Genomic DNA, 15040 nt, shown 5'->3' on the forward strand with positions numbered 1-15040 from the left:
TTGGAGTAAAATAACTTTTCCATACATTATGATAGAGAAAAAATTCCTTTTTCCTCTGTAAGCTGGAATCAAACAAAACTGTTTGCAGGTAGCTGGAGCACCCAGGTCCAGAGTTATACACTTTCAAATAAAATGTTTAGGAAAAAAACATCAAAAAGCACCTTTTTATTTTTTTGTTTATTAGAGGACTGACAACACATACAACCATGTTTAGCACTTTTTCAACAGTGTTTAATGTAATTTCAAAGAGTTTCCTGTAAAATTATACTTTTGTATGTAAACCTCTGCATGTGGGTATGGGAAGCTTTTGAAATTGGGTAGGCCAAATCCTGGCGAAAATCCCCAAAATAGCTTCAGGGTGTTAGAAGTTAAAAATAAAGTTAAAGAAGCACCGAAAAGTATTTTGCAAACAACCTACATTGCAAATATACAGTTATACAGTTGTTATTTTAATAGTTATACAATAATTATATTCTGGCAACACTGTCCCTTAAAGCCAATACATTGTCTAAAATGTAATTATTAATTTAAGTAGCACGAAACTATATAAAGCAATAATGTAGAATCATTTTAAATGAGCTGTAGTTAACTATAGTAAATTGTAGTATAGTATTTACTACATTTTGTTATAATATATCTTTTGTATTTTGTAGCATTAACTATACTGAATTTATAAGCTGTAGTAAATGTAGTATTATTTTATTACCATGTTAAGGTTTAAAAACAGAAAAGTATCAGGAATTTTACTACAGTTTACTATAACATATACTATAGTGTACTGCATTATTTTATGTGGGTTGGTATCTAAGTTCTGATTTCTTTTAATAATATCCCATATTATTTCCGAACAAAAATCCTTTGTCCACTGGCAGCATCCTTGTCTTTCATTGTCCATTTCAAACGCGTCCCTATTTGGAAAGCGTTACCATTGGTTGGCGAGCGTGTCAATCAGCTACAGTGAGCCCGCCCACTTGCTCAAATATCAAACGGTGAATGGTCAACAGTCGGTCTGCAACTGTCTACTCGTAACCACAGCGACTTCATCTGGACCTGGATGCTTGCTGGAGAAACCTGTTCTTAATCTAAAATACTTAAAGCGCGGGATAAAAATGTCCTCGGCTGGGGTTGACATGTTTCAGCTGGGCGACCGGAGAGTTTGGTCGATGTGACATTGCTTGAGTTGTTTTTGTTCTGGTCCCGGACGCAGACCGGCGGTCGCGCGCTGAGAAGATGTTGAGTCGGCTGATGAGTGCCAGCGTCAGAAACCTGGAGAGAGAGTACTTGTGTACCGTCAGACTGCTGGATGATACCGAGTACACCTGCACCATTCAGGTCAGTTTCACCTGATGAGAAGCATCGATCAGCCACACGCGTGCCGCAGACCTTTTGTTGCGGGCTCGTGTGTGCGTGCGCGCGCAGTGGGTTTAATAGCAGGTGCCGAGAGCATCCCCCAAAACCAAATGCATCTGTGGTGCAATTGTCGTGCGATTATGTCTGTTATAGAATGGAGTAGGATTAAATTGAGTGTTTTTGCGTACGGTGTGCTTGTTTTGTGCTCGTGACTATTGTTGATGTGTTGCGTGCCTTGAGGTGTAAGGTGTAAGCAACGCAACGTTAACCCAGAAGTGCCATATATAAATATTGTGAGCACCTTACCATGCTAATTTATGTGCAAAATCAAGTATTGTACAAGTTATAGTTTCATAATCCGTGTTTGATTTGGACATTTTTTGGAGTTCCAGCCATGTCTGACAACAACAGGATCAGAGTGGGAAAGGAAATTGTAACTTTTTGCGTATGTGATCACTCAGAATATGGACTGGGTAAATACTAGACATCAGAAAAGCTCAATCAAGATTACAGGACCGACTTTAAAGAATCAATTTGTTTCAAGCACATGTTCCATTTACAGTTAATTGTAATATTATTGGAAATGCTCCAGATCCATGAAAGTGTTATATGGATTTTGGCATGATGTCAACATAACTCATCCATTAATAATGCACAGTTTACTCTCCAAAGCTGCCCCTCGGGCCCTTGTATATCAAGCAGTTTAGTTGGTAGAGTAGCATAGACCACTGGGTTTAGCAGCACACAGTCTGTACAGAAGAGCATGAAATCCTGTCTGTTGTTCACTGATGAACAGTGGGTTACATCATAAAGACTGAGGCGAGTGCAACTTTTTTCACAAAAAAGTTTTGCTAGATTTTTCCTTGCTGACATTTATTTAATTTACCTGACCTATTGTGCTCTTAAGAAACTGGTTGTTGTCAAAGCTGTCTTTACTAATCTTGTAGACATTACTTTTATCACCACACAGCAATAGGATACAAAAAGAAGATATAGGCATAATTAACAGAAACACATAATTTGTTATAATAGGAGAAATTGGTTACACCTGTGTGCAGGTTGCAGTGTTTTTCATTTGTCTTTGTTTCATGTCTAGCATGAAATAAAATGGGAGACCGCAGATCGCTTTCCATTACAGTCAGTTTGAGAGCATCCCGTTTCTCAGCCTTCAGAAGTCTGTGAGGACGTCGGCTCTTGGATGACACATGCACACTCCCTCAGGGCTTTTACAGTGTTTCAACACATCAAAACAATCATTGTGTGTTAGAGAGGAAAACCCAAGGCATTTTCAAGAGCCATTCGAGGGAACTTAAAACAGCCTTTATGACAAATGCATGCTTGTTTTATTGCCGCAGTTCCGCTTCGTGTTGACTTGTCGATGTTTAAAGCCTTGATAGGATAGTTTGTGCTTTATTTTTTTGTAAAAAGGAAAAAGTAAGGAAATACACTGGACAGTCCTGGAGCAAAAATGTGGAGTAAACTCCTGAGTCCTGGCCAAAATGTTTTTTATTTGTGCCTCAAGACATCTACTTTGCCTGTATTAAAATATCTTAAAACATCCCTATAAGACGTTGAAAAAATGATTAATTTTCCCTTATTTTAAGGGAGTCACTTTGGATAAAAGCATTTGCTAAGCTAATATTGCATTATGAAAGATACAGCACATTTTGGGGTACAGCACAATTGAATAATTTTTGCTCTCTGGAAGAAGGTAAAAAATGAAAACCACATTTTAACTGTTAAAGGGATAGTTCACCCAAAAATGAAAATAATGTCATTAATGACTCACCCTCATTTCGTTCCAAACTCGGAGGACCTCCGTTCGTCTTAGGAACACAGTTTTTAAGATGTTTTATATTAAGTCCGAGAGCTTGTTGACCCTTCATTGAAAATCTACATACGGTATACTGTCCATGTCCAGAAAGGTAATAAAAACATCATCAAAGTAGTCCATGTGACATCAGTGGGTCAGTTAGAATGTGTTGAAGCATTGAAAATACATTTCGCGTCTGTTGTGAGGTGCATGTGCGGGACTGGAGTCACGTGACTGCAGTGATGCGGATGACGTACAATACAGCTGACGTGTTATCAGGTGCACCCCAGCTGTTTTTTTTTTGTGCGCACAGGCTTCGTTTACAGTCTGAGGGAGACGCATGCTGTAAGTTTGAAAAAAAACTTTGCAAACATGTTTAAGGATAACACATCATCCGCGTCACTGCAGTCATGTGACTTTAGTCTCGCGCATGCGCTTCACAACAGACGCGGAAGAGAAGACAATGCTAAATAAAGTCGTAATGTTTGATATTTTCGGACCAAAAATGATTTTTGATGCTTCAACACATTCTAACTGACCCACTGATGTCACATGGACTACTCTGAAAATGTTTTATTACCTTTCTGGACATGGACAGTATACCGTACATAGATTTTCAATGATATGTCAACAAGCACTCTGACTAAATTAAAAACATTTTAAACTGTGTTGCCAAAGATGAACAGAGGTCTTAAGTGTTTGGAAGGACATGAGGGTGAATTATTAAGGACATTATTTTCTATCCCTTTAACAGTACTAAAATAATTTTTATATAGTTTTTTATTATTACTTTATATTATTACAAACATTTTTAAAGTGTTTACTTTTATCACTTGACTGCTTTTTTTGGCCATTTTTGCCTTTAATTAACACTGTGTTGAGGAGGGGACAGGAGGGGACAGGAAAGAACAGGGAGGAGAGAGAGGGGTATGGGATCGTCAAATGACCACGAGCGGGGAATCAAACTCGGGTCGCCGAAAGTGCGAAAGCCGCCCATTTGCTTCGACTTATCATTTGACTGGTTAATAAACCCTACAAAAGTACTTTAAATTACAAAAATAATTAATAGTAAAAATAACCATTATCCTGTGGTATCTTTGAGATGAATTTGAGAATGCTAGATGTACTTTTACACAGGCTGTGCATGCCTTTAGAGCGTGCCAGGCAGGGAGGTGAGCAGCAGGGTTGATATGGAGCTGGAGTCAGTCCAGTGTAACCAGCAGCAGGTGTGCCGTGTGCAGCAGCGCCGTGTTGTTTGGCACACAGTGACGTAATGGAGGAGAGGCTGTGACAGAGCACCTTGCCAGCTTTTCTTTCTTTCCGTGCTAGGATGTGGCCAGGGGAACAATCCACCCTCACTAGCTCGATGAGGAGGGGGTTGAGAGTGCACAGTCATTGTTTAACGTCTTTTTTGTCCTCCGCTGGTCCATGCTGGTTGCAGGCCTGCCAACTTACCTTCTGGGTTCCAGGACGCCTAGTCTGGGGACGGAACTGATGAAAAGAGGAACTAGGTCACCCTTTTATTCTCTTCCACATTCTTTCCTGCTTTACCCCAAATATCTCGTTCCCACTATGCTGAGATTCAGTGCCTACAGGAAGTGCTTTCATCTCCGGCAGATAGTTTGCTTGAAAGCTCTCCAGTGCGGATCTGGTTGGAAGTAGTGCATCAGCTTTGTATTTTTCTTTTGAGGATGGATGGAAATGCACAGTTTGTGTATTAGGCAGGGTTGTAATAATCTCAATACGATTTGGATACATTGGTCACCATATGACTGTGTTGTAATTATATTTTTGTATATTTTCAATCAAATCTCTGATGATGCAATCCTTAAACAATTTCTTATTATTTTCATTGGACTACAGTAAGTGCTAAACATCATTGTAAAGCCATATTGTATGATTTTATTAAATATATGAAGCCTAGATAGTTGTGAAATTACAAATTTGCTGACTAGAGACTTTGTAGTTGTAAGTGGTTTATTTATATCACACCTTCTGTTTTATTGGAGTGGAGTCATTAAACATTGAATTAAACAGCGATAGCACATCTTTTATTATTTGTATTTGAAACTTTTTACCTGAAAAGTTTGCAGTGGCAACTAGTTTTCTAGAGGTTGTGCTTCCATGAATTATGTATCATCTCTATATCAGCGAGAAAAGAGTAAGCGCTCATCATAAGACACTCTTGCGGAGGCAGTACGAATTTTACTGAGCCCACAGCACTTTGCATCCATCGCTGTTGTTCTTGGTGATTGCAAGCAATTTGCAATCCTCTCACATCTCCAGGTCACAGATAAAAAACGCACAGACAAGCACGGCTAGTCTCCTATTAGCAGTGGGATCATGAGCAGCAAGTTTGCGTGTATGTGTGAGGTATGTGTACCTCAGGGGTACATATTGGTGCCAACGAGTGCATATTAGTACCTTAGTGGTACATATTAGTGCCAACAAGCGCATATTAGTACCTCAGAGGAGGTACATATTGGTGCCAACGAGTGCATATTAGTCCCTCAGAGGTACAGATTTGTGTCAATGAGCGCATATTAGTACCTCAGAGGTATTGGTGCCAATGAGTGCATATTAGTACCTCAAAGGTACATATTGGTGCTAACGAGTGGATGTTAGTACCTCAGAGGTACATATTGGTTCCAACGAGTGTGTATTAGTACCTCAGAGGTACAGATTGCTGTCAACGAGTGCATATTAGTACTTCAGAGATATTGGTGCCAACCACTGCATATTAGTACCTCAGAGGTACATATTGCTGTCAACGAGTGCATATTAGTACTTCAGAGATATTGGTGCCAACCACTGCATATTAGTACCTCAGAGGTACATATTGGTGCCAACGAGTGCATATTAGTACCTCAAAGGTACATATTGGTGCCAACGAGTGCATATTAGTACCTCAGAGGTATTGGTGCCAACGAGTGCATATTAGTACCTTAGAGGTACATAATGGTGACAACGAGTGCATATTAGTACCTCAGAGCAGAGGTATTGGTGCCAACGAGTGCATATTAGTACCTCAGAGGTACATACTGGTGCCAACGAGTGCATATTAGTACCTCAGAGGTACATACTGGTGCCAACGAGTGCATATTAGTACCTCAGAGGTATTGGTGCCAACCACTGCATATTAGTACCTCAGAGGCATTGGTGCCAACGAGTGCATATTAGTACCTCCGAGGTACATATTTGTGCCAACGAGTGCATATTAGTACCTCAGAGGTATTGGTGCCTGCCAACCACTGCATATTAGTACCTCAGAGGTATTGGTGCCAACGAGTGCATATTAGTACCTCAGAGGTACATACTGGTGCCAATGAGTGCATATTAGTACCTCAGAGGTACAGATTGCTGTCAACAAGTGCATATTAGTACTTCAGAGGTATTGGTGCCAACCACTGCATATTAGTACCTCAGAGGTACATATTGGTGCCAACGAGTGCATATTAGTACCTCAGAGGTACATATTGGTGCCAACGAGTGCATATTAGTACCTCCGAGGTACATATTTGTGCCAACGAGTGCATATTAATACCTCTGAGGTACATATTGGTGCCAACGAGTGCATATTAGTACCTCAGAGGTACATATTGGTGCCAACGAGTGCATATTAGTACCTCAGAGGTACATATTGGTGCCAATGAGTGCATATTAGTACCTCAGAGGTACAGATTGCTGTCAACAAGTGCATATTAGTACCTCAGAGGTATTGGTGCCAACGAGTGCATATTAGTACCTCAGAGGTACATATTGGTGCCAACGAGTGCATATTAGTACCTCAGAGGTACAGATTGCTGTCAACGAGTGCATATTAGTACCTCAGAGGTATTGGTGCCAACCACTGCATATTAGTACCTCAGAGGTACATATTGGTGCCAACGAGTGCATATTAGTACCTCAGAGGTACATATTGGTGCCAACGAGTGCATATTAGTACCTCAGAGGTACATATTGGTGCCAACGAGTGCATATTAGTACCTCAGAGGTACATATTGGTGCCAACGAGCGCATATTAGTACCTCAGAGGTATTGGTGCCTGCCAACCACTGCATATTAGTACCTCAGAGGTATTGGTGCCAACGACTGCATATTAGTACCTCAGAGGTATTGGTGCCAACGAGTGCATATTAGTACCTCCGAGGTATTGGTGCCAACGACTGCATATTAGTACCTCAGAGGTATTGGTGCCAACGACTGCATATTAGTACCTCCGAGGTACATATTGGTGCCAACGAGTGCATATTAGTACCTCAGAGGTATTGGTGCCAACGAGTGCATATTAGTACCTCCGAGGTATTGGTGCCAACAACTGCATATTAGTACCTCAGAGGTATTGGTGCCAACGACTGCATATTAGTACCTCCGAGGTACATATTGGTGCCAACGAGCGCATATTAGTTCCTCAGAGGTATTGGTGCCAACCACTGCATATTAGTACCTCAGAGGTATTGGTGCCAATGAGTGCATATTAGTACCTCAGAGGTATTGGTGCCAACGAGCGCATATTAGTACCTCAATGGTACATACTGGTGCCAACGAGTGCATATTCATACCTCAGAGGTATTGGTGCCAACGAGTGCATATTAGTACCCCAGAGGTACATATTGGTGCCAACAAGTGCATATTATTACCTTAGTGGTACATATTAGAGAAAGAATCGGTACACACACCACATACATGCAATTGTGTTGTCTAGTCACGAACACAAAATTTGTTATAAAGCATGTGCTTTCCTTGTTATTTGATTAGACTTTGTTAAATATGGTACCCAAGTTCTTTCAAGCAATGGTCTTGTTTTAATTAAATTATTTAATTGATTTAAATAGTTAATATAAAATGTAAATGCATAATTGAAACTAAATTCCCTTTATGAATTCTGTTAGGAACCAATAACTGCAAACAGCCTCTAGTAAAAAAAATCTCTTTGTATTTTTTTCACGAAACGTTGCATTTCATCATAATGCTGTAGTCACAGTTTTATAAAAAGAGTCGTTTTAGTGCATTGCAGTGATTTTATCATAGTTAGGGGCTGTTCAAATAAGCCTCTCATGGCTTATTGGTTTAACAGACACTCAGCAAGGGCAACCCATCAACTGTAACAGGCAATTTCATAGAGGTAAAACATGATCGTAAAAACAAATCTGCGGCCTTGGATTGGTCCCTTGTGTACTTTAGATGATTCGTAATCGTAAGACCTGATGTGATGTCTGATAACAAAGCTTTCTGATGTTATGTTTTTATGAGGACATGTTGGCACCTCTGCTTATTGTTTCTTCTGTAGTAAAGCCCAGAACTCTAATTAGCCCTAATTGCAAATGCACTCAACCATGATGCAATGTCGTGTGGTGAGAAAAATGCTCTTGAGATGCATTTCTGCATTCAAGATGAATTGTGCGCTGGAAAGCTTGCTGTGCTCTTCTATGCATTTTACTCAAGCGCCATTAGAAAGGCACCATATCTGATATCAAAATTTGAATAGAATTGTACAGTAATTCATTCAGTTTACATATTATTAAACCCACAAATTGTATCTGCCTCTTGCAATATAAGCACAGGCGTCTTTATCAGAAATCTGTGCTTCTCTTTTGCTTCCAAGCAGCAACTGCTGATGATTGCGTTTCTAAAATAGGTTCGAGCCCTGATTTACTGTGACTGGTTTTCTCTCTGGCTTGCTCCTTCATGTCAGAAATCATCTTATGAGGGGATGATGAATGAAATTAATGGCTCTATAATCTCTTGGTGGCTTAAAAAAAAACAGCACTTGTGAGTATGTGTGCGTTGGGTGGTTTAATGATTTGAGCCTGATGTGTCTAAAGCATGTATATATTTTCGTGCGTGTAGGAGTTTGAAGAGGGCTTGAGTCAAGAAATCTTACTTGTTAATAATCCCTGGCCCTTTAAGGAGCTTTATTTTCAACGACTTTTCAAGTGGGATGTGTCTTTCTCTTTATGACTTTCTGCTTATCAGGCACAGCAGCTAAACTCTTATGTTAAATATTGGAACGATGCCTCCTTATAATAACATTGGTACTTGCAGAAAAAAGCTGAACTTGATAATCCTTAAAGATGTCCAAACCCTCTGAACCCTCAAACAGCTGTCGTGGGTAAAGTGGAGATTGAAAAGCTTGCTGTCGTATTCATTTTTATAAGGTCTATATAATATTATTTTTCACAGGCCTCACACATGACTAAGAAATTAAGTTTAGTTGCAAATATTTAACAGGACTTTTTTCAATGTCATAAATGTATGCAAATGTTTGGCATTAAAGGTTTATATTTTATCAAAAACATCTGTGTAAAACCTAATGATCCATGTTATCCCAGCTAACTTGCACAGTTTATATCAGCTTGTTCATTCAATTTGTTAATCGGTGGTGGTGATATACAATTCTTCATAAAAAATGTATTAATATTGAAATGCAAGAATTTTTACCATTTGTCTCAGACTTTTACATTTTCTGTTGTGATAGCCTGCAGTAAGCGTTGCACTGAAGTTGATTCGACAGCAAAGGGATGAATGCTCTTAAGCCTCTTATACACGATATTAGGGTTCCTAACGGTTACTAATGTGACTCCCCAGCAATGGGGCTGAAGCGTTAGCTAATAGTGTGGACATCCCTCTGCACACACTGGAACAATAGACAAATGGTCCGGCTTACACCGCAAATAGATGAAATTTTCTTGTTCTCACATTGACCTTTCTCAACAGTGGCTTGAAATGGAAACCTCCCAGTATAATGTGGATGAAAGTGGCAGTTCGTCTTATAGAAGCCTTCTCCCTAAAGCACCTGACCTCATTCTAATTTTCCCACGCTAGCGTGTTTTTGTGTTTAAGCTCTTATCAAGGCAGTATTGAATGCTTCTGATGTCCTTTTCCAATTCTTTATTTTCATGTTGTTCCTGTTTAAAAGGAATGCGTCTAGGTTACACTCTACTGGAATTTCTGTAATTTAATGCTGGTGATTTCATTGGTCGTCGTTTTCTTTTGGCGAATACTCGACTTGTTTCATTGGCTGGTCCTGAGAGCAGACCATGTGGTCTTTTATTGTATTGGCTAAAGTCTTCCTTTGGGTGCTTCTTTGGAAACTCTGATTTCATGTCAGGTCTTTGTGAAGTGGCTCTCTTTTTCAGCATGCGGGTCTAATGCTTCAGTCTGAACTTCATTAGCCACCAACCATCAATGTTTGTGTACTGGCTAACACTAGAGTATTTTGTGATAGTGTATACTAATCTCTGCTGAAATGCGGTGTAGCTTCTTAATAAATTGATTTGGTTTCTGGTAGGGATGGGACGGTATGAAAATTTCACATCATGATTATAGTGACCAAAGTTATTACGGTTATCAATATTATCATGGTTTTGTTAAAATGAGATGGAAATTTTCAAAAAGAAATGTTAGCTTAGCGTAAGCGTAGCGTACGTTCTACCAGGAAACTCGAATGGCACGTCATTCATTCACAAGGCGCAATCAATCACCCCTGATACTGAGAGCCTTGTATTCACCTGTCTTTGCATTCGCATATACTGATGCCAGCATTTACAACCCACCCTCCCTACCACCATCACCAGGTCGGTTCTGTCCATACTCGAGGGAGATTAGATTCTGGCCTGTCTTCATCTTCAGACAGGAACCGCAAGAATCTGCGACCCCCAGATTCGAACTATGGTCGGGGCCTACGCCAAAGAACTATACTGTGTTACATTCCAGCCTTGGTTGCTAACTACTGTTAAATAAACTCATATCAATTCTTAACCTATCTTCAAGTCTTTCTGGTAGAACTGATACACACACTGAAATAATTTTTTAAAGTTTTATTTTTGAAAATCAGTTTTTAATATTTCATGTTTCTGAAATTATTTCTGTGGTAAAAAATAAATAAGTCCGTCTTATAAGTCTAATACAATACATTATCTCTTAAATGCCTTTTTGTGCAAAAAACTATGTTGCACGTGCTGCATTAAACTGATTCTGGCTGGACAGGATTTACCGCAAGTTTTCAAAATCACGATAATCAAACACTGTTGTAATGATAATTACATTTTAAACGATGATACTAACCATCAGGACATTTTATCGTGGTTAATCGTAAAACCGGTAATCGTCCCATCCCTAGTTTCTGGTAGCCATCACATGATTATGGCATAAAAGCGTAAATAAAATGTTACCAATCTTTTGTATTACATTATTGATAATAAAAATAGTTCCAAATGAAAGCTGTCATATTCACACCATCCCAAATGTAGGCAATATGACTTATTTTCTCTAGAAAGGAAATTCTTCAAAAAATGTGATATTAATCCACTAAAATAATTTTGATTTTTTTTTTGATGGATGTGTCTGGCTATTTATTCATGCTTGCTTTATATAAGAAAGTAACATGACAGCATTTTAATATAAATGTGTCATAAATTCAAAACCTTTATATTTGGGTGAACTATTCTTCTGTTAGAGGAAGTGTTTAGCCCAAAATGAAAAATTATTTGTTTCATGTTGTTGTGGAAAACACCACTGTTTTTCAATGTTTTACCTCAACTTAGAGGAATAAATACATACCTATCTTTTTTCAATGCGTGCATTTTAATCTTTGTACAGCGCCCCCTGAATGTTTTAGCATTCAGCCAAGCCCCATTCATTCCTATGGCTCCAAACAGATGAAATTAGAAACCACCAAACACTTTCATGTTTTCCCTTTTAAAGACTGTTACATGAGTACTTACATGAATAAGTATGGTGGCACAAAATAAAACTTTTGTTTGGAGCCATAGGAATGAATGGGGCTATGCTAAATGCCATCACATCCAAGAAGCTCTGTACAAAGATTAAAAGTGCACACATTGGAAAAAAATAGGTATAGTTCATCTAAGTTAAGGTAAGAAGAAAAACTGTGGTTTTCCTTTAAAAGCCTGAATTTTATTTTTTTTACAGAAACACAGCTTTTTTTTATTCAGTTTATAGTGAAGTGTTTGCCCAAAATGTAAAGTTTTCCCACATTTAAAATAAATAAAAGTTTTTAAGTTTTAAAATGTAAAAATAAAACTTATTGAAATAGTGTTTATTTTTGGACGAACTGTTCCTTTAGGAGACAGATTAGAGAGACAGTCTGTTCTAGCACTGTAGCCCTGCTGCATTTGCTGCTTTCCAGGTACAGCATTGCGTTGTCATCATTGTACATCATTGTCTGGGATGAACACGCACTGCATATGTTTTAAGGACTGGGATTTTCTTTTCAAGTCCCTCAGTTAACTACACTGCATGATGTTCGTACATTTGTGTGTTTGCGTGTGGCGTTTGTTTGCGAGAACGGTTGATGTCACAGTGTGTGCTCCGGATCATTCCACACTGTTGCTGTGTTGAAGGTATTAAAGATTAAAATGTGTGCTAGGCATTAATGTTTCATTGAAGAGCGATCTGACTGCTGCATGGCTGATGTTTACCCTTGTCGTATTGCAGCGGTGATGCTATTGGCTGGCGTAGAGAACATGTTGGATTAAATCGGAGAGAGTGAGCGAGAGAGCGAGAAATAGTGTGCGGGAGGACAGAACACAGATATATTAATGTTCATTTGTGTAACGTGTGTATACTGATATTTGTCACAGTGTCACCTTCACTAATAATTGATCACAATGCTGTATACTGTAAATCTAGTTTGTACTTATAAACAAAGAGGTTACGTTTAGTGATCATAGATGGTCATAGATGGATCTGAAATGTTTAACACAATTACAAAATAAAAGCACACTTTTTATTATAGCCCATTTATTATTCCCATAGACTTTTGTTTAACAAAAGTTAAAGACACATATTTTGTCCAACAAGTTAGTCTTCACAAATGTTTTGAATTTTGAAGTGTAAATGCGTTTACTAGAAATATAAAAAGCTACATTTTGTCTTCAAAAGTCATAAATGTATTATTCATTCGTGAAACGTGTAAGTGTCATAAACTTTTGTTAAACTCAGAGCTTATTATTTACGATAATCTAAAAGTTTATAGGAAAAATTAATTGGCTTTTTACGAGGGAACCAGTATCCCACTAACTTCCGGGTTAGCCTACAAAAACATGTCATACCTGTGGCACTCAAACTTTTTCAGCGTGCGGCCCCCTTTGTGTATGGTGCATTCCTTCGCTGCCCCCCCAAAGAAAATTTATGACAAAAAACAGTTCTAAAACTTCACATTTTAATTAAACAAAACATTAAATTATACAAAGTAGTGCTGCCCTATTTTTTTTAGGTTTAATTTCACAGAATTCATGATAAATTAATGTATCTTATAAAATGTTATAAAACTGGGGCCCCCCTGGCACCATCTCGCGGCCCCCCTGGGGTCCCGGACCCCAGTTTGAGAACCACTGCTATAGGGAAGGGTGTGTTTTAGGGTTGTTAAATGTAACCTAGCACTGTTAAAGTATTGATAACGTTTGCATTGAGCTTGCATTGTGTTGTGCAAGCAGTGTGTGTGTGTGTGTGAGAGAAATCTGTATGAATACTTGATACGTTTCTATTTGCATTATATACTGAAAAGGAATAGGATTAATTTAAAAAATTTTGTTTTTATTAAATGTGTAAATTAAACAAGGATCACATTCTTTAGGAATCAGCATTTTATGATTCTTAAATGAATGAATATTGAATAAGGTGATGTTCAAATATAAAACATGGAGTGTAAAGAGCATAAATACACAACTACACCATGTTGCTCACTAGAAGAAAATGCTCGTCTTTTTAATAAAGCTGGTTGACCACAGAGGCTGGTTAAGTTGTAGCTATGAAGCCTGTTAGGGACCAGCATCCAAAAAACAACATATGCTGTGAGGGTGAATTTTCTCAACAGGGTACATCAAGAAAATCCATAAGAGCTAATATTAAGTGCATTATAGAAAACTTGAGGTGGCATTTATAGCACATATATAGAGATGATAGACTAATAACAGGGAAGAATAGAAGAACATTTCTCTCAGTGATCATTTTTTCAGCTCAGCTATAGCTGAAATGGAAATAGCCTCTTAAAATGCAAGTTAAACAATTTGACACGGTTTGTTGGCCATATTCATGCACCTCAAATGTCTTAACAAGGTGCTTGGAGACCCGGAGGGGCATTTCAAAGGGGACGTGAGGGGAAAATTAGCTGGAGCAGATTGGGCGTGCAAAAAGCAGGGTGAGCAGAACTGGCCTTTTAAGTCTTGAAAGGTAGATGATTATCTGCAGTCGCTCTGCTGAAGTAGCACACACACCGTCAGATACTCATCTTTGAGATGCCTGCTTCAGATGTTGACTGGAGGCTGTTGTGACGCAGTAAGACCTAAATAAAACTGAGGCTAGTGCCTGACTACTAATGCCAGCAGATTTGAAATCGGTCAAGATTTAACTTTATAATGAGGGGCCTAATAACTGCCTTATTGAAGGGCATGGGAACATCCCCTAATTCTAAAGATGAGTAGATGATATTGAGCAGTGGTTCTGATACGGCAGGAAAAACCTTTTTCAGTAGTTTTGTGGGAAAACGACAGAGAAGTACTTGTCTCTCTTTTTGTCTTCTCTACTACTCCTCTAATTTCAGTGTATTTCCTCCCTGTGCCCGTCTTTTTGTCTCTGTCTTAGATGTCCGTGTCCGTCTCTGCAGACATTCCTCATAGTGATTTGCCCTCTGTTGCAGTGGCTCTCTCATTTATCTCATTTTCTTTGCCTTTGCCTCTAACAATCCTTTTACTCTCCAGCTTTTTTAAAGAACTATCTCAGCAGTATAGAAGAGAAAACCCATTAAACATAAAAGCTTTTTAGGGCTGGTTGAAGCCTCTTTTTTCTTGGTGTGCAAAAGGCTGGGTATTGGCAAGGGCCTCAGGCGGAGGAGGTCATTTGACGCACACAGAG

General features: G+C 38.8%; 1 protein-coding gene across 2 annotated transcripts in view; it reads left to right on the forward strand.

Moving 5' to 3' along the window:
- Window positions 1-985: 985 nt before the first annotated feature.
- frmd5a (FERM domain containing 5a) overlaps window positions 986-15040 on the forward strand; it is a 101131-nt gene continuing 87076 nt past the window's right edge. For both annotated transcript variants that reach the window (XM_073853570.1, XM_073853571.1), the window contains exon 1: window positions 986-1332. In XM_073853570.1, coding sequence (XP_073709671.1) covers window positions 1231-1332 — 102 coding nt within the window. In that variant the 5' untranslated portion in view covers window positions 986-1230. The remainder of the gene's footprint in view (window positions 1333-15040) is intronic.

The sequence above is a fragment of the Misgurnus anguillicaudatus genome, chromosome 15, assembly GCF_027580225.2.
Source record: "Misgurnus anguillicaudatus chromosome 15, ASM2758022v2, whole genome shotgun sequence".
NCBI lineage: Eukaryota > Metazoa > Chordata > Actinopteri > Cypriniformes > Cobitidae > Misgurnus > Misgurnus anguillicaudatus.